At 47.2% G+C, this 25,608-nt stretch overlaps 2 protein-coding genes across 12 annotated transcripts in view; one reads left to right on the plus strand and one right to left on the minus strand.

The window, feature by feature from the left end:
* The first annotated feature begins 1,386 nt into the window (after positions 1 to 1,386).
* Positions 1,387 to 11,810, plus strand: NEIL1 (nei like DNA glycosylase 1). 2 transcript variants are annotated; one of them, XM_007478185.2, is made up of 10 exons: positions 1,395 to 1,442; positions 2,784 to 3,218; positions 6,672 to 6,791; positions 7,010 to 7,073; positions 7,401 to 7,500; positions 8,023 to 8,150; positions 9,711 to 9,738; positions 10,125 to 10,186; positions 10,553 to 10,772; positions 11,279 to 11,810. In XM_007478185.2, the coding sequence occupies exons 2-10, from the start codon at positions 2,785 to 2,787 to the stop codon at positions 11,383 to 11,385; spliced, it is 1,263 nt and encodes a 420-aa protein (XP_007478247.1). In that variant the 5' UTR covers positions 1,395 to 1,442; position 2,784; the 3' UTR covers positions 11,386 to 11,810. The 2 variants fall into 2 exon arrangements, with proteins under 2 accessions (XP_001379906.2, XP_007478247.1); XM_001379869.4 differs by having other exon boundaries at positions 1,387 to 3,218.
* Positions 11,811 to 13,099: 1,289 nt separating this feature from the next.
* The window catches only part of MAN2C1 (mannosidase alpha class 2C member 1), a 46,024-nt gene continuing 33,515 nt past the window's right edge, over positions 13,100 to 25,608 (minus strand). For 6 of the 10 annotated variants that reach the window (XM_056799118.1, XM_056799127.1, XM_056799145.1 and 3 more), the window contains 16 exons: positions 25,050 to 25,145; positions 24,736 to 24,881; positions 24,204 to 24,327; positions 22,020 to 22,141; positions 21,679 to 21,764; positions 19,739 to 19,912; positions 19,046 to 19,128; positions 16,407 to 16,501; positions 16,078 to 16,182; positions 15,721 to 15,877; positions 15,385 to 15,528; positions 15,072 to 15,181; positions 14,770 to 14,849; positions 14,173 to 14,322; positions 13,803 to 13,908; positions 13,100 to 13,722 (listed from right to left, as the gene is read on the minus strand). In XM_056799118.1, coding sequence (XP_056655096.1) covers positions 13,596 to 13,722; positions 13,803 to 13,908; positions 14,173 to 14,322; positions 14,770 to 14,849; positions 15,072 to 15,181; positions 15,385 to 15,528; positions 15,721 to 15,877; positions 16,078 to 16,182; positions 16,407 to 16,501; positions 19,046 to 19,128; positions 19,739 to 19,912; positions 21,679 to 21,764; positions 22,020 to 22,141; positions 24,204 to 24,327; positions 24,736 to 24,881; positions 25,050 to 25,145 — 1,905 coding nt within the window. In that variant the 3' untranslated portion in view covers positions 13,100 to 13,595. Of the gene's footprint in view, positions 13,723 to 13,802; positions 13,909 to 14,172; positions 14,323 to 14,769; positions 14,850 to 15,071; positions 15,182 to 15,384; positions 15,529 to 15,720; positions 15,878 to 16,077; positions 16,183 to 16,406; positions 16,502 to 19,045; positions 19,129 to 19,738; positions 19,913 to 21,678; positions 21,765 to 22,019; positions 22,142 to 24,203; positions 24,328 to 24,735; positions 24,882 to 25,049; positions 25,146 to 25,608 lie in introns of those variants that run through there. The other 4 variants (XM_056799125.1, XM_056799131.1, XM_056799137.1 and 1 more) reach the window with 3 other exon arrangements.

The following is a 25,608-nucleotide window of genomic DNA, read 5'->3' on the forward strand; positions in this document are numbered from 1 at the left end:
GTGTGTTTGAAAATAGGTCTTGATCAATGACACATGTAAAACCCAGTGGAAGTGCTAGTTGGCTACAGGAGGGGGGTGGGAGGAGGGGAGGGAAAGAACATGAATCATGGAACTGTGGAAAATTTTTCTTAATCATTAAAGTAAAATAAATTTTTAAAAAAGATGTGTGTTTGAGAAGAGTCCTGGGTGTGAAACATTACATATCTCATGTTGGTCTTTTACAATATGTTGATTGGTTTTGCTGGACTTCCCCCCCCACCCCAATCCTTTTAAAATTCTTTGTCATAAGGAATGGCTCTGAGAGGGCAAAGGAAAGGCTGCCTTGGGGAAAGAGGGTGAAGTAAAAATAAGTTATCAGTAATTAAACATTTTTTTTACTAGATCTGCTATTTTATTGATATATTGAATATGCAATGAGGGAATTCCCTTTACCAATGCAGGACTGTAACTTAGAGCTTTCAGTACCTAAAGCATTGAGAGTAGCTTGGGTAGGGCCACTACAGTATGTGTCAGAGACAGGACTTGAGCCTAGGTTTAAGTGACTATCCATCAGGCTGCTTTTCACTCTTCTATCTTACCTAAAACACTTCACAGTGGAAATGGAGGTGGCTAGGAGCCCCAGAACAGTGTAAGAGGGGGTCCTGGGTCACGTACGTCTGTCCCCAAAATCCAATTCTTTATTGAGCACCTCAGCAAGACCCCGCTAGGGTAAATGCAAAGAAGGATATAAACAGACTCACATATATTTGGCATTCCTCCTTCCTGTATACGCACCAGTAGACCTGAGCTCTTGTGTGACCAGCTGTGCCTACCTTCCCCAGCTACCCCTGTAAAGCCCTAAATCACTCGGGGCCCTCACTCCGCGTTTACCTCTTCTCTGCTCCCTTATTCCTGCTCAGCCTGGCCGGGAGGTAGGAGACCTAGGTCCCCATCCTCATTCTGTAAACCCCCAGGAAAGTCACTGCCCCTCTCTGTGTTCCGGCTCACACTGGGTCGATCTGTTCAGAAACCCAGGACTTTACTCCTTTCTCTGTCTTTCTAAGTCCTAGAAGCTCTCCTTCCCCATCACTAAGCTCCATCATCACTTTGGCATGGGTACCACCATGCTACCTGCCCCAGCCGTAATCTCCCCATTCTGGCTCAGCCATTCGTTTTCTCTCTGTGCCTCTGTCTCCGGCTCTCTGTCTGTCTCCTGCTCTCTATCTGTCTGTCTCGCTTTTCTCCACCCATCCTCCCACATCTCACATCCTCTAAATTGCTGTCGCTCTCCTTTTTCACTTTTAAGCCCCCGCCCCCAGTCTACTATGACTCCAAAAAAACTACAATTCCCACAAGGCCGTAGGGCACAATGATTTCATCTCCCAGCATGCCTTAGGGCCTAGCCTAGCCTCTGCTTTAACCCTTTGGTGGCTGGAGTCTGTATTGAGCCCGTCAGAGATAAGGTACCAGGTTTGGTGGGAGGAGGAGGATCGGTTCCTCCGGGACGCTACCCCGGAGTCCCCCGGGGTCAGCCTGGGGGAGTGGAGAAGGGACTGGGTGCTTGCCTCCCAGGGAGCTAGAGGGAGAGAGTGGGAAGGGTCGCCAAGCCCCCTGCCCCCGGCAGACACTGCTTCTCCCACCCGAGGTTCCAGCTGTCTTTAAGGCTGGGAGGTTGGCGAGTAAACGAGCCTAGATCATTGGATCTGGAAGGACCTTAGGAGGGCACACCTTCCGGTTACAGATGGGTAAATTGAGGCTCAGAGCGGTAGTTTGGGTCCACGGCATTCATACCCCTAGCCTAATGACTTTCCCTTAATGAGCTCCATTGGCTCGTCGAACCTGTAAGGTCTCCCCTGCCATTTTAGGGCACTTGGGGGTCCCACCCTGAATTTAAGCTACGTTGAGGGCAGGGAGAGTAGATGTAGAGTGGAAAGGAACTTGGAGAACGTCTCGACCAAACCCCCATATTAATACCAGCGAGCAATCTGAGCTAATGGGAATTGTCGAACTCGCACTTGATGGTCGTCCTTCATTCTCCGAAGAGGACCATTGACATCCCGGCGTGGCCAAAGTCCTCAGCCTCACAGTCTCTAGCAATCCTACCCACTCTGGCGCGTCACCATGTTTGTTATTTGGATGGACCTTGTCCATTGACTAAGGGATCCTGGCCTGGCCTAAAACACTCCTGTTAGGAGGTGCTTAATTAACGTCTGCTGATGGAGTTCAACGCGAGGGAGGAGGAGCATCTCCGCTCCCCAAGGACCGGCAGCTCTTAGCACAGTGTAAATGCTTGTTGACTGTCTGGTCCCACTTCCTCTTTTCACAGCTGACTTCAAGCACCCAGTCCTGGACTCCTTGCGGCGGATCTTCCCCCACCCCCACCTCCATCCCCAGCATCTGACCGTAAAGTCCGGAAGCTGTTTTGAGTTTTTATTTGAATTCAAAAATATTTACCAAGCCAGCTGCCTCCTGTATAATGATAAGAATGAAGCCCCTTCCTGTTCTGACCAGAATGTTCCTCCCGTATGCAAGCGCTTTAAAAAATTAAATAGATCCTATCAATGAATGAACGCCAGCTTGGAAGGGTCCTTAAGAGATTGTAGAGTCAGGTGCTCATCATTTTACAGATGGGGAAATTGAGGCCCAGATGGAAATGTGCCTTGCCCAAGTCAGTGGCAGAGCCAGGTCTAGCAACCATGTGGAGGTAGTAGGGTAATGATCACCGGGAAACTCATCATCCAGATCAAGAGGAAGCTGGGAAATGGGGAAGGACAACATGGTAACACTCTCTCCCCTGCCTCCAGGATGCCTGAGGGCCCCGAGCTCTACTTGGCCAGCTGCTATGTAAATAGCATGTGCAAGGACTTGGTGTTTGCAGGTCCGGTGGAGAAGTCGGAAGTGAGCCGAAACCCCGAGGTGCCCTTTGAGAGCAGCGCCTACCGTATCTCGGCCACCTCTCGGGGCAAGGAAGTACGGCTCACACTGAGCCCACTGCCCAAGGCCCACCCCCCACAAGAACCTCTGGACCTTGTGTTCCGCTTTGGCATGTCCGGCTCCTTTCAGCTGGTCCCAGCAGATGCTCTGCCCAAACACGCCCACCTGCGCTTCTATACAATCTCTCCTGCGCCCCGCCAAGCACTCTGCTTTGTGGATGTCCGGCGCTTTGGCCACTGGGAGGTCCAGGGAACTTGGCAGCCTGGCCGAGGCCCCTGTGTTCTTCAGGAGTATGAGAAGTTCAGGTAGGGGGTCTCTGGGTGAGGTGGGGAGGGGAGCCTCAGGGAAAACCCCAATGCCAGGCCTTTCCTCTGTCTCCATCTCTCTCTAGCAGGGGAGAGAGGCTTCTGGATGCTCCTGTCAGATTTATAAAGTTCCAATTCCCATTGCAACTTGGCCCAGAAGAAAGAGAAAAGGACAGTGGACCTGTGGATTCGGGTCATGCTTTACAGTTCCCATACACGTCCTCCAGGGTCTTTGCTGTCCTGGGTGCTAGCACTCATGTCTGCCTTTCTGGCCCCATATTGGAGGCTTTGACCCAGTAGGTGCCATCTATAAAAGGCCAGTTGAGGAAGAGATCCCTGACATTTATAAACAAAGAATTATAGAGTTTTTGAGTTGGGCCATTGAGCCTTACCCAAACCCAAGCAAAAATCCTGTCTGTATCACAGTGTTTGGCACATGGTAGAGGCTTTATACCTAGCAGCCCTCTGGGAGTAGGGGGAGCCTCCTTGCCCCAAGCCAAGAGAGTCCTGAAGCAGCAGATGTACTGTCTACCATGCTTCAAGCTCTTCCAGGTTGGTAAGATCTGCCAGAGGTTCTTGGGGCACTATTTAGGAAGCTATAGCCTTCCAGAATTCTCAGAAGGCAGCTCTGGAAGACTATTCTAGAACCCAGGGTCACTTCCACAGCCTCTCTAGAACTCCGGGTCACAGCCCAATGAGACCTCAGAAGAGAGGATATAAATAAAGGATTTTTAAAGCCAAGGACAAAATGATCTCTTAATGAATATGGTCTACTCTGATTCCTCCCCTGCCTTTATTTTCTCATGGCTGGTCATGTCTGAATCTTGGGAGAAGTGAAACTAGGTCCTAGAAGGGGTCATTTTACACTGTAGGATTTAAATTAATGTCCAATACTTCAAGTATTATATTTCATAAAGCTTATTATCTAACAAAATAAAACCACACGACTAAGTTTTTCTACCCCCTTAAAAAGTCCGCTCCACCAATGCTGTGATAGGAAGACAAGAGAGTGAGAGCCAGAACTCCACAGAATTTACATCTTGTCTATGTCAGCATCTAATGACAGGAAGAGAGTGGGGTGCTGGGAATTGTAGGGTTTTTTTAGGGTAACAGATTTTAATTACCCCCCCCATTCTTTGGGAGACTAGTCTCCCCAATGGATCATGTAAACATAATATTTCAATAATTTGGGGATAAAAGGGAAAGAGAACAAAACCAATGATTGCTAGGCAATGACAAAAAGCCAGTTAGGGGCAATCCTCTTTGGCATAAAAGTGTGCATTCAAAACAAATGCATTCAACCCTCCACAGATCAATTTCACTACATCCCAAAGTTCATTCTGAATCTTCTGGTGAAGTACAAGGTTTCTGCAGGCATCTCCATGGCACCTTCTCTAAGCAGTTCATTTCCTGGATTCTGGGAGGTAGCAAGTTTCTTATCCTAAAATTACTCTCAAACAAGAAAAACTTTTAAAAAACTAGAATTTTATGACAATTATGCAATCCTCCTGAGGAGGGTGTTGACAAATACATGGATCAATTCAGGATACATTAATTTTCACTAAGAGCTTTAAAAAAAAACCAGTAGCATAGCAGCTAATTCAAGAAAACCTTTTGGGTCTAAAAGGTCACCAAGAATCTAGATCATTCTGGTGGATGGGGTATGTTACAGACAAAAGAGTGGTTGCCATAAACTGTGACCGCAAAAATATGGGTTTCAAGACTGTGAATTGCCCAAACTGTAAAGATAATTTTTAGCGTCTTGATTTTATATCAAAAATAAGTGGTCGCCATGGGAAAAATTCCCAAATATGAAATGCCCAAGTCAGCTGGATTTTATGGAGACTTTAATTAATATAAATGAAGGAATTAAGGAAAGGGAAAGAGACAGAGTAAGAGGAAATAGGAAAAGGCTAGGGCCTAGGCTTTTGGCCTAGGCCTTTCTCTTTAAGAGAGAAACTAAGTCAGTCTTTAATCACTCACCACAAGATCTTGTCCCAGGCAAAACTCTAGTGTTCAGAGAGACCCTCCAGTTCAGCTCTTGAGCTCAACTAAGTTCAGCCACCGAGAGACAGCCCCTCCAATTCAGCTTCCTAAGGTGAACTAAGTCACTCCTTTTAAAGAGAATTTTCTCCTATGTCACCTCCCCTAAATTTCCACATCTACCAATCACAGTAGACGTTTTCCAAAGGACTGATCATTCTTAATTCATATCTTGTTATCACCTTCTCTGGGTAGACTAACACTTCTGAGTATTTCATACCTCTTTGCTAAGGTTGTCCCTTGCAAATTGCCTGACCTTTTAGTGATTGATTTGACCTTCATAGCTACTTAGCACCATTTTGTATTAGATCTAAAAATAGACCTAGCTTAAGGGCTTTTGCCTTACTATAAGTATGGGTTAAGTCCTTTTCATTGTTCAGTAAAGAGTTTTACAACTTTACCTTCCCCTAAGGTATGCCTAAGTATGGGTGGAGTAATTTTACAGTTCCCAATACATTCCTGATCAAGTACCTCCATTGTTTAAATGGGGAATAGCCTTAACCAAATGTTCTAAGGTAGAGTCTGAGAAGTTTTAAGATTCACAGGTAGAATAAGCTGAAGAGTTACAAATAGATAAAAAACATCCAGAAGCCACTACTCTACTTGGGTAATGCTCCCTTCTCGAGAGCCATCCAGAGGTGCCATGCTCCCTAGGAAAACCTTTCCACCTCCTGGATGAGACTGTAACAGCCATAAAAGGCATGTATTTATATGTCTCATACATTACATTTTTATAAATGCGGAGGTGGGGATTATAATAGTGCTATAGCACTTCACTTCAGCTACTAAATGGACCCTTACCTCTTGTTACAAATAACTCAAAGGTACTTTTACAATGGTATTTTCTCCAGTTCAGGCATATGGGGAGGTACAAATAAAGACAATGTAACAGCACATATAGCTAATTGTCAAAACACAGTAACTTAAAGTGACATAGTGTAACAGAACTTAACAAACAAAATAAAATCTTAAAACAAGTAATCCGCAAATACAATATATGTGACAGGATACAGGCACTGAATTCGAGTCCTTTTTTACAATTCTGATACAGACTTCCATTGATTAAGGGTTCTAAACCACACTTCTGGTTGCCATAAATGTAGGCTTTAAATTAATGACTAATACTTCAAGTATTATATTTTATAAAGTCTATTATCTAACAGAACGGTACCATGTGACTAAATTGTTCTACCTGCTCAAAAAGCCTGCTCCACCAAAGCCTCAAAGGAAGACAAGGACCCCCAGAAGCCAGGATGGAATTCCACAGAATTTATATCCTGTCTGTCAGCACATAACGAGAGGAAGAGAGTGGGGGTGCTGGGAATCATAGGTTTTTTGGGGGTAATAGATTCTAATTACACAACCCGAAGGGGATCACCTCAGTCCCTCTATATCTCCTCTATTCTCCAGGGAGAATGTACTCCAGAATCTGGCTAACAAGACCTTCGACAAACCCATCTGTGAAGCTCTCTTGGAGCAGCGATTCTTCAATGGCATTGGCAACTACCTCCGGGCAGAGATTCTCTACCGGTCAGCAGTAGAGGAGGGACGGGGCAGGACTAGACCTGGGTGCCAAGGATCACCTGCCTTCTAGGCGAGGGAGGAGGGAAGAGTTAATGTTTGGATGAAAGTGGGCCAGATTGGGTTCCCATCTCCCCAAGTTTCTGGGGGTCCCTGGCTGCATTGGAACTATGAATCTCTACTGGCTTCTGCCCCTGCCTGGCCTCATAGGGTTCCCCTTTTCCCAGGCTAAAGATCCCTCCCTTTGAGAAGGCCCGAACTGTCTTGGAGGCATTGAAGCATCGGAGGCAGGTGAGACTGAAGGGAGTGGACAGACCCTCACTAAAGAAATAAAGGGCTGATAATGGCACAAAAATACATGTCCTAGCATTAATACCATGTATTGGTTCTATAGAAGAAGAGTAGAAAGGGCTAGGCATGGGGGGGGGGGGTTGTAGCTAAGTGACTTGCCCAGGGTCACACAGCTGGAAAGTTTCTGAGGCCAGCTTTGAACCCAGAACCTCTAGACTTGGCTCTCAATTCACTGAGGTACCAAGCTTCTCCCTACAATCATTTCTGATTAGAGGAAAGGCAGGAAGCCTAGGGCTGCTAAGCATGTATCTGTTCTCCCCTGGCCAGGACCCAGAGCTGACCTTGAGCAAGAAGATCAAGGCAAAACTAGAGAACCCAGACTTGCTGGAATTGTGCCATTCGGTCCCCATGGAGGTGATCCAACTAGGTGAGGTCTGGGGGCATGGACCCTGGAGTGCCCTGGCCCTCTTCCCCTCAGCCTAGCTTAGCTAGCCACAGGCTCCCTGGGGTCTGGACCAAGGGGAAATCCAGGAGAAGGATGGGGGAAGCAGCAGCGACTTTCTAGTACGTCCCCATCTTCTCTACTTATAGACTTGTGGGGTTGATCAGGCGGGAGTCCTAGCACTCAGAATTGGAATTGACCTTGTGGATCATCCATGCTCACTCAATTTTACGAAGAAGTAAATTGAGCTCCAACCAGAGAAGGAAAGTGTGTTGTAACCCAGGTGTGTTCAGTCAGTAAAGTAGCCAGTCAGGATTTGAACGTGGGTCTCTTAACTTCAAATCCAGGGTCCTCTCTGACATTATCTCTTCTTCCCAGAAGAGGAGGCTTAAGGAAAGGAAGCGGAATGTCCACGAGTTAGCCACAGAGTTAGGGTTAAATCCAGGTCCCCCGGTGACTGGGAGGGCCTGATCTCCAATCTTCCTTCTCCTCTCCCTTGTCCTGAAGGAGGTAAAGGTTATGGACCCGACAGGGAGGAGGATGATTTTGCAGCTTTCCGGGCATGGCTCCGCTGCTACTCTGTGCCTGGCATGAGCTCCCTCCAGGACAGGCATGGCAGGACCATTTGGTTCCAGGTAAAAATAAAAAACAAAACAAAGCATGTAATCCTTCCCATCTCTATGGTCCTTTCTGCCCTCCTGGGTACTTTTCTGTTCATCTGTTATCTCACCCAAGCCAAGGAGGTGGGTAGGCAAAGATTGGGAAGGGGAGGCCCAGAGAGGTAAGGGACTTGCCCGAGGACATACGTTGAATGAGTGTCAGCATCAGAGAGGGCAAATTGGGGACCATTTTTTTTCTTCCTGGAGAACTAGGACTGGATAAGCAGTTGAGTATAGATAAGAATCTTTTCTTTTTTTTTTTTTAATTTAGAATATTTTTCAAGAATCTTTAAAAAAATCTTACCTTCTCTCTTGGAATCAATACCAAGCATTCTAAGACAGAAGGGCAGGAAGGGCTAGACAGTTGGGGTGAAATGACTTGTCCTGGGTCACACAGCCAGGAAATGTTTGAGGCCACATTTGAACCCAGGTCTTCCCAACTTCAAGCCTGGAGTTCTATCCACAGTGTTAGCTGCCCCAGTAGAGGTGGAATCTTGAAGAAAGCAAGCCATGCCAACGAAGGCTGTCTGGGAAGTGGTTTACGTGGGGGCAGCAGGCACTGGTTGGTTGGGCTTGCCTGAGATTTGAGAGATCTCTGCCTCTGCCTTAAAGGAACCCACACCGTGACTCTGTTCCTTGTTGCAGTTGTCTGTGTCTTTCTCCGTGTAATACACTCGCTCTCATCCCTCTCCTAGTTCCCAGCGTAGAGCAGGTGCTAAATACTTTTTGTTGATTGATTCTGGTCTTGGGGACCTGATTTGTCCACCTTCCCTGTTTCCGTCACCCGACTTATCCCCTGGTAGGGGGCTTAGAGGAGCCCCAGAACAGAACATCCCACATCTACTGTCACTACTGTCTGTAACTTTGGTCAGGGCTATCCCCAATGCTAGGAGTGGCCTCTTGCCTCACTTCTGCCTCTTGAGACTCCTATTCCCACGAAGGCCCACTTACACGAGAGGCCTTTCCTAAGTCTCCACACACCTAAAAGAAATTCTTTTACTTGTATTTTGCATTTCATTATCGATGTACAGATTTTTTGCCCTCCCCACTGCCCGGAGAGGCAGGGGCTTTTTTTTTTTCTGTCTTGGACTACCAGCCCCCTAGCACATGCCTGACTCAGAAGAGTTACCTAATAATTGTCTAATTGAATTAAGTTACCCAACAAGGTTCCCCAAGCTGGTTATGGAAGGCTTGCCCAGCTGGAGCTTGAATTGGATCCTGAAGGGTAGATAGGGGAAAAGAGAAAGCGTTGCAGCCTGACAGCAGTGTAAGTGAAGACAGAAGCAGGAATGAGGCTCTTGTGTGTGTCTCCCCGAGAAGTGTCTCTGGGAAGCCATTCACCCAGGTTCTCTGGCCCCATTCTGGTTGCACCCCCTACTTAGGGAATGGGAGGGTTCACACTGGGGCAAGAGCTGTCCAGTTCTCCCAGAGAGAGCCCCCTAGTAAGGAAGGAGCTGGCCAAGTTTGGGAAGGAAGACGAGGACCAGCCAGAGAGCAGGAACTTTTGGATCTGAATTACTTTCTATTTCATTTCAGGGAGATCCTGGACCTCTGGCCCCCAAAGGTGAGTCACAACTCGCTCTTTGTGTGGTACAGGGCAGCTAACTGGGACAGGATATTTGCTCTCTTCAGACACAGGGGTCAGGGATTCCATAGTAGAGCGCCTGTCTGCAGGGCTTAGGTAGGACCCTGATTTTCCCCCTTCCTTTCTCCAGCCCCCCACCCCTGCCACTGAGCATTCTTCACCTCCCTGAGAGGGGCTTGCATTTGAAACGGAGGTCTTCAGAGATCCAAGTTCTGATGCTTCTGCTGATGCCTCAGAGGCTTTGCAGGATTTCTCAGCAGCCACCTGAGTGGGACATGTTGTAGGCAGGGCTCAGGACTTGGTGGTTGACCATCCTTTCACTCCCCACTCCTGAAGGGCTCTATGTCACCCTTGGTTTCCCACAGGAAGGACATCCCGTAAGAAGCGTGTGAAGGAAAAATCCAACCCTGAGGTTACTGATTTAGAGGTATGGCCTGCATTCCCCCACTACGGGAATCCCCTTTCTGTTCTTGACTCTGGTGTGGCCAAAGGGGAGTCATATCTGGGAGCCCCAGACATTTGATCCCAGGGCTCGGCTTTCTGAATATAAGCCTGGCTCCCTGGGGAGGAGATAGATGACATTCCCCTTCTTTCAAGCAATGTCTGGGCCCCCCAACCCATGCTGTTACCCCCCAAATCATCTCAGTTCAGTGGCTGTTAAGACCACCAAAGCTATGCTCTAGAGGTATTAGGGACACTAATATCCTCTCCCCCTTGGCTTTCCTGTGTTGCCTTGTCTCACCTTCTTTTCTTTGAGCCCTTTCAGGACTTAGCCTGATTTTCTTCTGCACAGGACTCTGTGCCTGTGCCAAAGAAGAAAGGCCCCAACAGAGCAAGGAAGCCAGGAAAGAAGAAGCCACAGAAAGAATCTGAGCCAGAAGCCAAGGGAAAGGTGGGCTCCACTAGAGGACCCAAATCCAAGCCCCAGTTGAAGGCCTCTGCTCCAACATCCCCTGGGGACAAGCCAGGAGTTCTGGAAGGAAAACAGAGGCCCATGATCCGAAAACGAACAGGTAGGAGCTCTCAATGGGATTCTATCTTCCCTTTTGGAGCAATAGAGGGAATGGATTTGTTTAGGGTGAGTAAGAGGACTATGAGTATCTTGATGGCTGAGGGAAGAGTTACTGATACTGGAGCTGGGAGAGAAATGGGATCCCTTTCTGAGGGAAGGGCACAATGCCATCTGGAGTAGTCTGGGAAGGATTTCCCGAAGATGCACATCTTGATTGGGTCTTGAAGGACAAGGCGAGAAGCTGGAGAGGGAATTCTAAGTGGGATGAGGTCTTGAGCAAGAGCGTAACCTCAGATACTTCTAAGTGGGTGCCCTGGGCAAGCCGCCCTTTCCCAAGCTCGTCCCACTCTTCTGCCTTGGAACCAGTCCTGATTCTAAGCCAGAAGGAAGGAGTTTAGAAAGTGTCATCGAGGAGCCAGGGAGGGACAGAGAATCCTTTGCTCTCATTCATCTTCCTGGGTTAGGAGCCCCACTCATTCTACTAATCTCTTTCCTCTCTTCCAATAGGCAGCACCAGGAAAAGGAAAGCCAATTCCAAGGCCAGTGGCTCTCCGTCTTCCTTTCTGCCCCTCTCCCAGAAAGGGGATGTTGCCCTTGGATCGTCTCCTGCCTGAAGTCTTCTTTCAGCCCAGGGTGGCCAAAGATCTCCTGTTCCTAGTCTTGCCCAATGATGGGGATGGGAAGGTGGGCCACCCCAGAGCCCTCAGCAATGGCTATGGGTCTAGATGGAAGAGGCTGCGATGCTTTTCATGATTCACAGACACTTTTCTTGGGTCCACACAGAGTCCTGCCCAAAAGGTTCCATCTAACCAAAGTCTGAAAACAATGGACTTTTGTGGGTGGGGGCAATGGATGGGTGTCGGGAGGGGCAGGGATGGAACCCAGATGCCTTCCCCCATGTCAATCAGGTGTCCTAGTGCCTTGTCCTCTGCTCCTCCCACCAGCAGGGCTGGCAATCTGGGATGATTTTAGAGTCTTAAACCAGAGTTTGGGAGATGCTATATTTTTTATATTGACAATAAAATCTGACTAGAAATGCTGGGCTGTTGTCACACTTCTTTCCAGCCCAGGTCACTTATGACTGGCAAATTGTCCCCAAACTTCAGTTTAGGGGAAAGGAGAAAGGGACAGGGGACCCTCCCTTCAGAACTTCCTGCCTAGAATCTCTGAGCTCGCGGAAACCCTAGAGTTCACCGAGGCAACTCAGGATACAGAGTGCCAGAGTTCGTGTCAGGAAGATCTGAGTGTAAATCTTGCCCCAGATATACTTGTGTGACCCTGGGCAAGTCATTGACCCTCCCTCAGCCAGCCTCCGTTTCACCAGTCCTTGGTGATGAGAAATGATTCACCCTCAGAAACTGATGCCACTTTAACCGTGGAAATGACAGTGACTTGGAGGCGCTCACATCTTTGCCACTGCACTCCAAGGTCCAGGGGACCTCTCTATCTACCCTGAGGCTACCCCCACAAGGAGGAGCCTGGAGAGCACTTAGCCCTGGGCTTTGCACACGGTGCTATCCTTAGTAAGGGATTCCTACCTTCATTCATCCATTTGTAAAATGAGATCAGAGCAGGGCCTCAGGGGCCATCTAGTGCTGCCTCCCCATTAAGAAAGAAGTGACTTTTTCCCAAGGTCACACAAGAGGTAAGAGACGGTACCAGGATCATCCAAGGTAGCATCCATAAAGTGCAGTGCAGTGGCACCATGGTGCCCAGAGCGCTGGGCCTGGACTCACAGCCCATTTGCCTCAGTTTCCTCAACTGTAAAATGGAGGGTAATAATAACAGCACCTACCTCACAGGATGCTTGTTTGTAAAGCACTTGAGAAACCATGAAGTACTCTGTTGATGGTGGTAGTAGTAGTAGTAGTAGTGGTTCTGTTCCCCCCAGCAAAGTATCCCTCTCCTGCCTCTATGGGATAGATTCACCTGTTTGCACGTCCCCAGGAAGGGGTCTCTGTCCCTTCCCAGGAGGTTCCTTTCTTCTTCTCACTTCTCCCCACCAAGGAGACACGGGAAGCAGGAAGCCCAGAGAAGTGTAAAGAGGAGGAGGCTGGACCCCACGTATCCTCTCTGCCTTTTAAAAACCCTTCCCTTCTGTCTTACAACTAGCCTCTAGTTTTGGTTCCAAGGCAAAAGAGTGGGAAGGGCTGGCTATGGGGTTGACTTACCCAGGGTCACACAGCTAGGGAGGGTCTGAGGTTTCACTTGAACCCAGGACCTTCCATCTCTAGGCCTGACTCTAACCACTGAGCAACCTGGACTCCTGGGGATAGGCCACGAAACTTAAGGGAGATTACCAAGAGAGAGAGCCAAAAGAAATGGAAGTGGGGATGGCTAATGAAAACATTTATTGGGTTGATTGAGACGTGCCCACTATCCAGTATATCAGAAACCAGCTATTAGGGCCATCAGTCTAAAGGAAGGAAAGTACAAAGGAGACCAAGGAATGCCTTTGAGATGTAGGCAAGGGGTGAGTTTACTCTTGCCCCATGGCTCCTTGGAGTTCCTCAGGAAGAGCAGAAGCTGAATGGAAGAGTCAGAGCTACACCCCGTCCCATTCCCTCCACCCCTCCTCTGCAGACGTGCACCGTGGCACTGCCCCAGGAGCTAGACAAGAGGGTATTTCTGGCCTCCCTCCTGGCCCTGGTGAACAGTATTGCTCCCCCTCCCCCCCAACTGCAAATGTATTAGGGCAGAGGAGCCCGGGAGCCTGATACTTGGATGGGACCAAGATGGAGGTGGTTAGAACCCTGGTGGGGACTCCCTCCCAGGCCAGAGATTGCAGGGTGATGAGGTCCACCGGGCTGGTCCTATCTCTTGATCAGAGGAGTGGGGGCCGCAATATAAGGAGTAGAGAAACCACTTGAAAGGGCGAGAAGGAAAGCTTTACTCGGGAGCCCTCTAAAGTCAAGTGCTGCCGGTGGTCAGGACGTTCCAGAAGATCACAACTAGAAGGAGAAGAAAAGAAGGCCCCTCAGGGATTTGATCTTGCTGCACCCCCCATCTTCTCCCCAATAGCCACACTTACATGATAGCTTCCTGTACTGGAAGGGCTGACTGGAGCCATAAGTCTACATGGCTGCCATGTGACTCATACAGTCTCAGGACCAGGGTATAAGGGTGGGGTCCAGCCTCTGCCTGCAGGAAGAGATAGAAGGATGTTGAGGCCAGGCCATTCCACTCTTGGGGACCCCAAGCTAAGAAGCAATCACAGATTGGGAGGTGGAGACAGAGAAAGAGGGTGGCATAAACTGACTCTAAATTCAGTTACCTGGGGTGGGATTGGAGCATGGGGAATAGGGAAACCCCAATTTTCTCCTCTCAATAAAGCCTTGGACCCCACTGTGGACCCCTTCCTCTGAAGCGAGTGGGAAGTATTGGACTCCGGCGACTTTTACTTGCCTGTTTAACAGTTTCTAGCACTACAGCAGATGATGACACTGAGAAAGCACTCCAGGGCCGGTAGATGGCGGCTTCAAAGGGTAAAACGTGTAGGGGGAAATTGAGGTTGTAGGCAGCCTGGATGACTCCAGAATCCTGGAGTGTTCCTGTGGAACAAGACATGCCCCCAATAATGGCAATTAAGGAAGCCTGATGTGGGGCAGGGAGTCTGGGGAATGCCTCTGCCCTTCTCAGTCACCAAACTCATAAGCCTACCAGCTTTCTGCCCTGCTCAAAGCTACCTGAACCCACTCTTGGCCACTTTCCTTCTCCAGCCACTTAAATCACTTATATCTACACATCACCTATAGTTTTCCAAAAGCTTTCCAACCCCACCTCTCATTTTTTCCCTATGGGCTTAGCAAGGCAGGTATGGCTACCCTTATTTCAGAGATGAAGATTCTGGGGCCCAGAGCAGATAAGAGACTTGAATGCTCAGGATTATATAGGAGAGTAGCAGGATCAGCCCTAGATCTAGGCCCCTGTCCTAAGGACACACGAATTGGAAGCTTTCGGGAGGAAAGAAGGAACATATTTGGTTCCTAGGCACTCACCCATGTGTGGCATTATTGCATAGGTGAAATGATGATGCCCCATGTCTGCAGTGGCATCAGGGGACTTGGGTGCCCGTAAGCTGTAAAGAAGAGGAGATGGCATCTGGAACTCCTATGGAGGGAAGACCTTCCAGCCTACTCCCTACCCCACACTGGATTGAGGAGAAAGAGATTAATCCCAACTCTTCAGCTTGAAAAGTCCCGTTTTATAGAGAGAGTGTGAGGCCTGGAATTAGGTCAGGAGCATGGATGGAGCCCTTACCCTTCTCCTCCCCCCATTAGCTCCTCACTCTCTGACTTACAGGGAGAGGCTGAGTATGTTGTTCCGAACCGAGCACCCATACTTGCTGTTGTTAAGAAGTGCCATCCCAAAGCCATGTTCTGACAGGTCCATCCATCGATGGCCCCACACCTTGAGGAGCAAAGAAGACAAGCCCTTCCCACCTTTTCCTAGGCCCCATCCCCTCAGACATGCCCTACTTCACCTTCGCTGCTCTACTGGTACAGATAACCCTCCCTGCTACTAGCACACTCACACTAGCCCTCATGTCCTGCCCTCTAGCCCCAGGCCCTGGATTCATCAGCCCCCACTCACTCCCGCCTCTCTCAACCCACCTCAAATCGAGCCCAATCCCAGGAGGTGTTGTAATGTGTAGGTCTCTGTATGTGGCCAAACTGGATTTCATAGGTGGCATTGGAGGTCTGGGCCCAGGCAGGGAATTCTACCTTTAAGAACTTGTGTGACTCATACCAGTCTACCTGTAGAATGACAATGCAATGGTGGGAGGAAGATAACTGTGCGTGCTCAGCTCTGTGACTCGCTCTTTGGGAAATGCTTTTCCTCCTTCCCACCATGAGGAGCGCATGGACAGTGCCCAGGACTCAGTGCACGGGATAAGGGGCTCACTGCCGGAGGAGTCACTGCCACCAACCAAGGACCCTCATCAGTACCTCAGTGTGAAACTTGAGATATGGACAGGCAGCATCCAGCACAATTTCCTGGGTTAGAATGCTTCGGTTACTGAGTTGCAAGGAGAAGTGGACACTGCCTCGAAGGCCTCCTGGAATTCCTACCTCAAGAGCTTGGTCAAGCTTTGTGACTGGCTTCCTAAGAGCACAGGAGTTTAGAGGGGTCAGGGAGGCTGCAACAGAGTGGGTAGTCCCCAAATTCAGTATTCTAGGGCAGGCTCGGTGGGGGGCGGACAGCACGGCCATGATCACAGGCTAAGCCCGAGGACAAAGGTCTCAGGGACAAATGCCTCTGAGCTCATCACTAGATACACTTAGCCAGGCCCTGCCCCATCTTACCGGGTCTCCAGATGGTAATCCATCACATCCCAGGCATCCCAGTACAAGGGAACATCATCAAACATCACAAACTGGTTGCCAAAGACACCACGGGGGATTGTTTCCCTGAATAGAATAGAAAGAAGGGGTGAGATAACCTACCTCTCTAGGACTGTTCCTCTAGAGTGGGGTAGGGGCAGAGGTAATTGGTGTAGGGAAAAAGAGGAAGAAAGAATTCATTTCTATTGACTCAGGACCTTCCACACAATGACTTACCATGGTCACAGAGTATCATGTGGTAAAGCCAGGATTAAACACGGGAAGGGAAATAGGGAGCCAAAGGTACCTACCTATCTGAGGAGATCAAAACCAAGGAGTTTAAATGGCCCATTGAGTCCAGGTGTGCTCGGATAATGCCATTATCCAGGGTCACGGAGCCGTCATTCTGTACAGATGGAAAGGGTAAGGAATAAAAGAATAGTACTGTTGTGGGGGTGTCCAGACCATGAAGGAGAAATAAGAGGAAAAATCTGGAGAACACACATATAGGGGTACCTAGGAAAAAAGTGTGATACCGTAACCACAAAGTCCTCTGTGCTATAAAAAGCAATAGACCAAATTGTGACCTATATCAGTGAAAAAGCAAAAAAGGAAACTGTCATTTTAAAATCTGGTTCTGACCAGAGACTCTATACGATCTCAAAAAATAACTATTCCATCACAGAGTTCATGACGGAAAAGGAGAGGATGGCCAATAGTCTAGCATGCACCTTAGATATAGTCTACCACATGGAGGATAGATGAGGTCAAATTTCAAAGAATTCAGGAAAGAATAGGTCTCATATTTTGTAGGGCAAGTTGACACCAAAAGAATGTAAAGGTTTTCAAAGTAAAATTCTAAAACATCATCAGAAATTACTTCACTCTTTGAAGAGGGGGAAAAAAGGTCACTGCCTTAAAAGACCAGTGTGGACACAAAGGGAGCTCATTAACCAACCCAGGCTACCAAAAGACTTGTTGAGAGAACAAGGGCGAGTAACTGAGGAAGAATGCAAGACTAGCAGCATCCTTTTTTGGGCCTGTGTCAGGAGTAGTAAAAGCAAAAATGAGCTAATACTGTCAAAGAAAGCCAAGGCCAACAACAAGGATGTTCTTTTAAAAATCGGCTTTAGAATGGTAAGAAGGATGAAAGCAGGATTAGGGTTTTGCCTACATGGACAGGACTATGGTCATGGATGGGAGTGACAAGGAGGCTCTATTTAACTCTTATACTACTCTTTTTTTTTCTTTTCCAAGGAAAATGATCTTCGGACTGGAAAAACTAGAACAAAAGTGGTTATCTGAGAGAGGAAATCCAATATAAGGAAGGGGTAAAGATGTTACATAGCTTCCCTCAATGAGTTTAAATTACCAACCTCAGATAAATGACATCCCAGGCAATAGAAAAGAAGTTAGCAAGTATAATCACTGAGTCACTGTCAGTGATCTGGGAGAGTCCAGGAAGAGAGTGATGCTCAAAGACTGGAGAAGGGCAAGTGTCACCTCCAATGTCAAAAAAGGGGAAAAAGGGGAAGGTAAAAAACTCTAAACTAGTCTGACTGATGATCCTCCCCAAATATGACGATGTATTGGATTACTCCAAGGAGGTTTCTGAATACTTAGGAAAAAAAAAAGAAACAGACAGGCAGGGCTTCATCTGTTCAGCCTAAGCGAGGTCGACTTCACTTCCTTTTCTAAGATTTCTAAGATCACAGCTCCAGCACTGATGGGAAACAGAAGAAGCTAGTCCATCCCCTCATTTATAGTCAAGGAAACTGAGAGGTACAGCTAGGTGGTGACCTGTCAACCCAAGAGTAAGATCAGGGAGGATCTGAAGCCAGGTCCTCAAACTTTAGTCAATTCTGTTTCCCGTAACACAAAGAACTTGATAAAGTTTCTCAAGTGATGTCTGTGGATCAAATGCATGGAGAGAGGCTGGACAACAGCATTAGGTGGATTTGAAATTGAACCATTCAAAGATGTTCATTCAAACAGTTCAAGGCCACCCAAAAGAAGTTAATCCATCACCCTCCCCCCCCCCCAATCAGGATTCATTCCCCTGACTCAGTTTCCCCATTGCCTTGAAATACAAATCCCTCAACCAGAGACTGGCTCCTGTCTGCCTTTTCAGTCTGATTGCCAACTACTCATTTTCACCAATCAGCTCAACCCTCCACTTCCTCCTTCCCAGAATGCCCAGCCCCCACAACCCCACCTCTTGGGATCCTGAGCTTCCTTCCTTGGCTCTACTAAGGGGTCCCTTCCTCCTCCCCTCCTTGTATCATCCTTCTTGGTGCCCAGGTTGTATTCTTTCCAATAGCACGAAAACTGCTTGAGGACAGGGGCTATATGTTTTTGTATTCCCAACATCTAGAATGTTGTCTTGAACATAATAAACCGTTTGTTAAAATCGACTTGGAGAACTGTTGCAAGTTGGAATACAGCTCAAAGCATGCAATTTTTCACTTTAGTTTATTTAGGTTGTTTTGGCTTTATATGATTATTCTCTTACAAAAATGATCAATATGGAAGTGTGTTTTGCATAATACATGTATATAACCCAGATTGAATTGCTTGCCAGCTCTGAGAGGAGGGAGGAAAGGGAGATAGGAAGATACTTTGGACCATATAACTTTGGAAAACTTATGTGGAAATTTATTACATGTAACTCATAAAATAAAATATTGTTATAATAAAAGAAAACAAATAAAATCAACTTAGAGGAAAATTTCTAGAGGGGAGCCCAAGGGACATGTCCATGGTTCTGTGCTATTGCACATTTTTTTCACTTCCTTAGATCAGGGATCAATGAGAGACCACAGCATCCAGATTCAGAAAGATCTGGCTACCCAACTGCTTCCTTTCCACTGAGCAGAAGTGGACCCCCAATTCTACACTTATGACTCTCCTTCCCCCCAGTTCCCACCTCCAGTTCCAGGCAATTACTCACCTCCTGCACCACTCTGACAGCACGAGGAGGCGGGCCAGGAGGTGGGGCCCGGGTGTACCCCATACTAGGCACTGTCACCAGGACTGGACTCCGGGAGGGAAGGGGAAAATAGTTAGTTCTTGAACCTTCTAGAGACCTTTCTCTGAACTTCCAATCTGGCACTGAACTCATGGGGCCAGTTAAGACAGAGACTGATTGCTGGGAAGAGGAAAGGATTTCTCCATGGAAGCAACATGCAGGCACATTGTTCCCTGGAGCTATTTATTCCTCTCTCTTCCCTGGGATCCCTCTGGAGTTCCCTGAAGTTGTGTTTGTGTCTCTTCCATTCACATGGAGGCTCCTGAGGGTAGAAACTGTATCTTGCTCCTCTCTATAACCCAAATGTCCAGGCCAGAGCTTGCTGACAGGAAAGATCAGTTCCTGTGCCTGACTGGTCAGCTTTTCTGCTGACACTTTTAATTTGCCAAAAACCTCTTGGCCCCATCATAAGGAAGCCTTTTGCCTCTCTCTTCTTTAGCTTGCCACTTTTGTGTCCCCAGCCCCACTTGCCTTTAGAGTCTTCCATGTAGGAACTTTTTTTTTTTAACCATCTAAACTCAAGTGTTTTTAGTGGTCCCTTCCATCTCTAAAACAAGGATACTAAGACTCTGCCCTCCCAGGACAGGGGGATTTCAGGGGACAGTGTCTATGTACCCAGGTTTTCGATTTCATTCACTCCTGGCAGGGCCACCACCTCTGTGCGATCCCAGGACAGTGTGTTAAAGACGAATAAGTTGTGTGAAAAGCTCAGATCTCGAGATGATGACCTTCTTCCACCCAGGGACCTAATTGCAGCATTCAGAAGGTGGGCACCATTTCTTCGAATCTCTGTGGAAAAAGGAGTCAGGGAATTGCATCTGCATCATGTTTGGGAAATAACAGGATGTGTGGCAAAACCCAGAGTCAGAAAATAGGTTGGTTGGTAAGGCATTCACAGAAAATAAAAATGGGCCTGTGAAGTAGGGGACAGCTGGGTGGCTCAGTAGATTGAAAGCCAGGCCTAGAGATGGAAGATCCTAGGTTCAAATCTAATCTCAGATACTTCCTAGCTGTGTGACCCTGGGAAAGTCACTTAACTCCCATTGTCCAGCCCTTGCCACTTTTCTGCCCTGGAACCAATATGTCAGATGGAAGGTAAAGGTTTAAAAAAATTTTTTTTCTTTTAAATCAGGTCTGTGAAGGACTGTGGGGGGCTCAGTCCACAGCATCCCTTTCAGGAAGCTGTCTCTAACCAGCCCAGTACTTTCTTGTTTGCTACCATCCCTAGCATTTCATTATTGGAAACCTGACATTATTTAACCTTCTATGCCCATAGAACCCTAAGTCCTTAGCCAGTTTTCCACAAGGCTCCACAACTGGAATTGACCCAACTTCTCTAAGCTTGGCCCTCTGGGCACCTTGGCTAAAATGCTTTGCTTTGGCCAGAGGAGATTCTCAGGACCTTCTAAAAATAGCATGTTCCTTCCCTCTCTTGGCCTTTGCTCACAACTTTGGGTCTGTAAATCTGCTTTTGAAAATATTTTGATAACTGCTTTTTGCCAAATTGGTTTCCTTGGTAATCCTGTCTTTTTTTTTTACACATTCAAAAATACAATTCTGAGAAGGGGTCCACAGGTTCCATCAGGTCCAGGACACAAAAAACTGTAAGTGGATTGGCTTTCTTTACCCTCTCTCTGTATCCAAATCCTAGGCCTCACCTCCTCCAAGAAGCCTTTCCTGATCACTTGAACCCATCCTGATGTCTTCATCCTCTGAACTCCTCCAGTTTGGCTTCACTCTTAAATTAGTCTAGGATTGCTGTGGACAGTAACTAGATCTTCTTTTCCTATCTCCCCACCACCCAGGCTGGCCACTTGATATGTGTTGAGCTTAACTGAATTAAGGACCAGCCCCCTAATTCGAGGTGGGCTGATTCTCACCATCCCTTTCACATAAAGACTTTTCCTATACTTCACAAGCTCTAGAGAGCCCTTTTCTCATTTTCTGTTTCTGTATTGTGAATCTGTTTTCCTTTCCTACATGAGGAACTCTGACAATTTCCCAAGTGAAAGCAGACAATGACGACCTTTGCGTTTCTCCATGCCCTCAAATAACAGCTCTGCCCATGAAGAAAAGAGGCTCACAGAATGATGGATCTGGAAGTGACCTTTGATACCAAAAATCTGGCCCAACTGCTTCATTTAATGAATGAGCAAAGTCTCAGAGTAAGGGAGGCCCTTGCCTAAGTTCTCAGAACAAATAAGGGGAAGAGTCAATTCTGATGTCAGAGTCAGCGTCAGTGCTCCTTCCTTAACTGAACACAGTACTTCCCACCTAGAAAAGATTTCTGGAGCCATTTTCTTTCCTTTCACTCCTCCTACCAGCCCTGAGAGGTGGCCAGGGCCAGGCACACCACTCTCCCTGCCTCCAGTCTTTCCTCACTCCAATCCACTCTGCATACCAATTCCACACTCATCTTTCTAAAGCATTATTACCTCTATATAACAGTTGGGGGAAATGAGGCTAGAAGTGGGATGGCCTCTCCCTCAGCTGACATGCTTAAGGGCAGGAATATGGGTAGAAGTATCTATTGGGGCCTTTCTCCTTTCTCTCACCTCTATAGTATTTCAGAGCATCATCCACCACCTGCTGGATACAGCTTCCGGGAAGCACATCATGGAACTGGTTTAGGAGCAAAAGCCTATGGCGATTTGAGGAGAAAGGAGGACCAACAGTCTGAGAACAGGATTGTGGAAGCCCTACCATCAGATGAGGTTGATAAAGTATTGTGGGGAAAAGAGATGGGTCTCAAATGTGCTCTTATGGGGAGCTAAAAGAAAGGGGACTATGCCATGCTAAGTGACCAAAATGGGCCCACATATGGAGCAAATTTGGATGCTGGCCATAGAGGCTTTGTCTTCACCTAGGAAAAGGCACAAAAGGGAGACCATTTTACCTCCAGAGGCGCTGTAACTCAGTAGCAGGATACTGGAAAGTTCGACTGCGGGCCAAGGCCAGGCAGCTCAAGAATTCTACATCATGCAGGATCTGTTCACAGTCCCGGTTCTCCTTCTTGATCTGAACCCAGGAGTGAAGTGAGGTTGGGGAAAGTGGGTCAAAGGGGGATACTTCACCTGACAAGTTCTAGGCTGCAGTCTCTGCCCCATGCCCAACATCTCCCCTGGTGCCTCTTGTACTCACATCCTATGTCACACCAATACTGAATCCTTCCTTATCTCCCACCTGGCTGGCTGCTCTCTACCTTTAGTCTTCCTTCATTCCAATCAATACTGCATACCAATTTCACATTCATCTTCTTAAGGCATATTCCATTGCTCAAAAAACTTCAAAGTTTCATGGCTTGCACAGGATAGAATCTGAACTCCTTAACCTATCATCTATAACCTGGCTACAACCTACCTTTTCAGTCTCATCTCCCTCATGTGGACAAGAACAGAGGTTGGAAAACGACAGCCTGTTGCCTGTTTTTATATGATTTGTGAGCTAACAATGGGTTTGACATTTTGATATAATATTAAAAATGTATAAGCTATTCTTAGCACACTGGCCATATAAAAATAGGCAGTAACGAGGTCCATGGGCCATAATTCTGCAGACTAGAAATTCCCCTTAAATTCCATTATTCTATGCTATACATCTATCCTCTCCCCTTAAGTCTTATTCTGATGCTTTGTTGTGGCCTGGACATGAAGCTGTATGAGCCTGATGACAGTTTTAAATTTGCAAAGACTCATCCTCAGAAGGCTTGTTGTTGTTGCTGTCATCGTCGTTCAGTTGTGTCAGACTCTTCATGACCCCATTTGAGATCTTCTAAGCAAAGATACTGGAGTGGTTTACCATTCCCTTTTCCAACTCATTTTACAGATGAGGAAACTGACTTGTTAACGTGACTTGCCCAGGGTCACACAGCTAGTCTGAGGCCAGATTAGACTCATGAAGATGAATCTTCCTGAATCCAGGCCTGGCAATCTATCTACTGTACCATCTAACTTTAGAGCTGAGAAAATGAATATTTTTTTGGTCACAACAAATCGTGAAGGCTATTTACTAAGAAATAGAGGCAATGTGTACATTAATTAAATCACAAGGAAACAAGACTTATACAATTTGACTCTGTATTCTCCCCAATAATATCTTTCTCTCCCAGTCCCCCTGCACACACTGCTCATTTCTCAATCTGGCCCCTCCCTATCTCTCCAATCTTCTCCATGAAATCTATGATCCAGCCTACTTACTGTACTTTGAACACAAACCTCCTTCTCATAGAATCACAGACCTGGAATTGGAAGGGACCTTGAAGTCCATATAAGTTAGCTGAGACTGGGAGAGTAAAGAAATTATCCAGGGTCACACAGCGAGTAGGTTTCTGAGGAAGGATTTGACCCCAGGTTTTTGTGGCTCAGAAGTCAGCTATCTCCCTGCTACACTGCTGCTATCCTGGCTGTTCCCCATGCCTAGAATGGCTTCCCTCTTAACCCCTAAACCTTCAGAATGTCTGGCTCCTTTACCATTCACTTCCAGCACTCTCCTCCACAGGTGGCCTTTTCTGGTCCTCTCAGTGTGCTATTTTCTCTGAGATGATCTTCCATCTACTCTGGATTGAGTTTGTATGTGCTGATTTATTATGTGCATTGTCTCTTCATTACAATGTAAGCTCCTTGAAAGCAAGGATTGTTTTTGCCTTCTCTCTGTATCCTCAGTGCTTAGCACAGTGCCTGGCATATACTCAGCTCTTAATAAATGCCTGTTGACAGCCTGGATGATCTCTGCCTCTATGCCTTTCCTAATATACTGCCCCCCCTCACCCAGAATGCCCTTTTTGCCTATCTTCTCCTAACCAAACCTTACTCATTTTTAGAGCCCAAATCAAGACTCATGTCCCTCAGGAAGTCTTACTTCAACATCTCTTTGAGACCACATTGATCTCATCTCCTTCTCTCAACTCCTACATATTTCAAAGCCTACCCCAAAGTCTAATGCTTGATTCTGCACTGTTTTGTAATATTCTGTTTCTCTTGTCTCCCCACCTAGATTGTGAGCTCCCTAAGGACAGAGAAACAGAGTAAAAAAAAAAGGATTCCTCTCTAGATTCCCCCACCTTTTGCTATAAATGGCTTACTTGGGCTTGAGTGGTATAGGTGCCATTGTGAAGTTCCAGGAACAATTCCCCATACCAGGTACAAAACTGCCCTGAGTTCCTCTCCAGTAATGAGAAAAACTGTTCTGGGGAAGAGAAATACACCCTATGGAAAGAAGCCAAAATCAAGGACTGTGAGAGTAGAAGTGCCTGGGTCCCAGTAGGTTCATAAATCCTCTAACTTGAAGGGATCTGGAGGGGGTCATCTTGTCCAGCCCCCTCCCACTAGGCAAGAACAAGTTGACAAATAAGTACATGTCCCATTTTAGAGGTGCTCTCACTCCACCCACCCCAGTCAAAGAAAGGTCCAAAACCTCTTCAACAAAGTGGGATTCTAGTAATAATACTTTCAGAACAACAGTTTTTCCCTTGGTAAGGGTCTTAGCCTTTCTCCTCAAAGCCAAGATGTGATTTGCTCTATTTCAGTCCTCAGCCTGGAGCTCAAAAGCAAAAGCCTCATATGAGAGTGCCAAGGGGATGGGGGAGAGGGGGGGCAGAGAACAGGGTCTCTGACCTGGGCAGTCCATCTGTATCCTTCATTCGTTCCAGCCGGTCTACCATGGTCTGGGTGGGGCCACCACCCCCATCCCCGAACCCATAGAGGAAGGCACTGTGGTTCACCCTCCCCTTGTCTTTGTTGTTGTTCATGGTTTTCAGCACCTGGAGGAAGTCATTATACCCCAAACACATCACACCCAAAGCCTAGCCCAGTGACAGAGACACCCTGATAAGCCAGTCCACTATCCCTTTTTCCCACCCAAACATCAGGAGAATCAGGAGGCTTGTGCTCTCCTCCTAGTTCCCCTATATCCATATTCCCAGGCTCACCTCTTCTACATGGCCTTCCATCCCATAAGATTCTCCAGGAGGAAAGTGGGCCAACACTCGGGAGCCATCAATTCCTTTCCAGAAAAAGGTATGATGCTGCCAAGACAGAGTAGGGAGGCAAAGAAGGTGTTGTAAATCAGGTCAGGAAATACTGAGGATGGGTGAAAGATAGGCCTATGGGTGTAGGTGGGCAAAACTATTTAGGTACAGAAAGGAGAAAGGCTGTAGGAGCACATAAGAATATCAAAATAAGCAACAAACCACCCTTGAGCCATGAACCTTTAAACCCAGTGGGAGCAATTAGTCTCTAGAGGAAGAATAAGGGGTACTATTTCCCATGGCAACTACAAGTTGGAGTCCTGGCTTTGCCACTTTGCCTCTGTTTTCTCATCTGAAAATGGTGATAATGAAATCGTACCTGCCTGAAGGGAGGGGTTGGGCCTAGATGATTTCTTGAAGGAGATTCCTTTCAAATCTGAGTTATGGTTCTAGGATGACTGAGCTGACTCTTCTATTCGCCAGGAACAATGGCTAGCCAAGCTAGATCCCCTGGATTCTC

This window comes from Monodelphis domestica, chromosome 1, assembly GCF_027887165.1.
Source record: "Monodelphis domestica isolate mMonDom1 chromosome 1, mMonDom1.pri, whole genome shotgun sequence".
In the NCBI taxonomy this organism is placed as follows: domain Eukaryota; kingdom Metazoa; phylum Chordata; class Mammalia; order Didelphimorphia; family Didelphidae; genus Monodelphis; species Monodelphis domestica.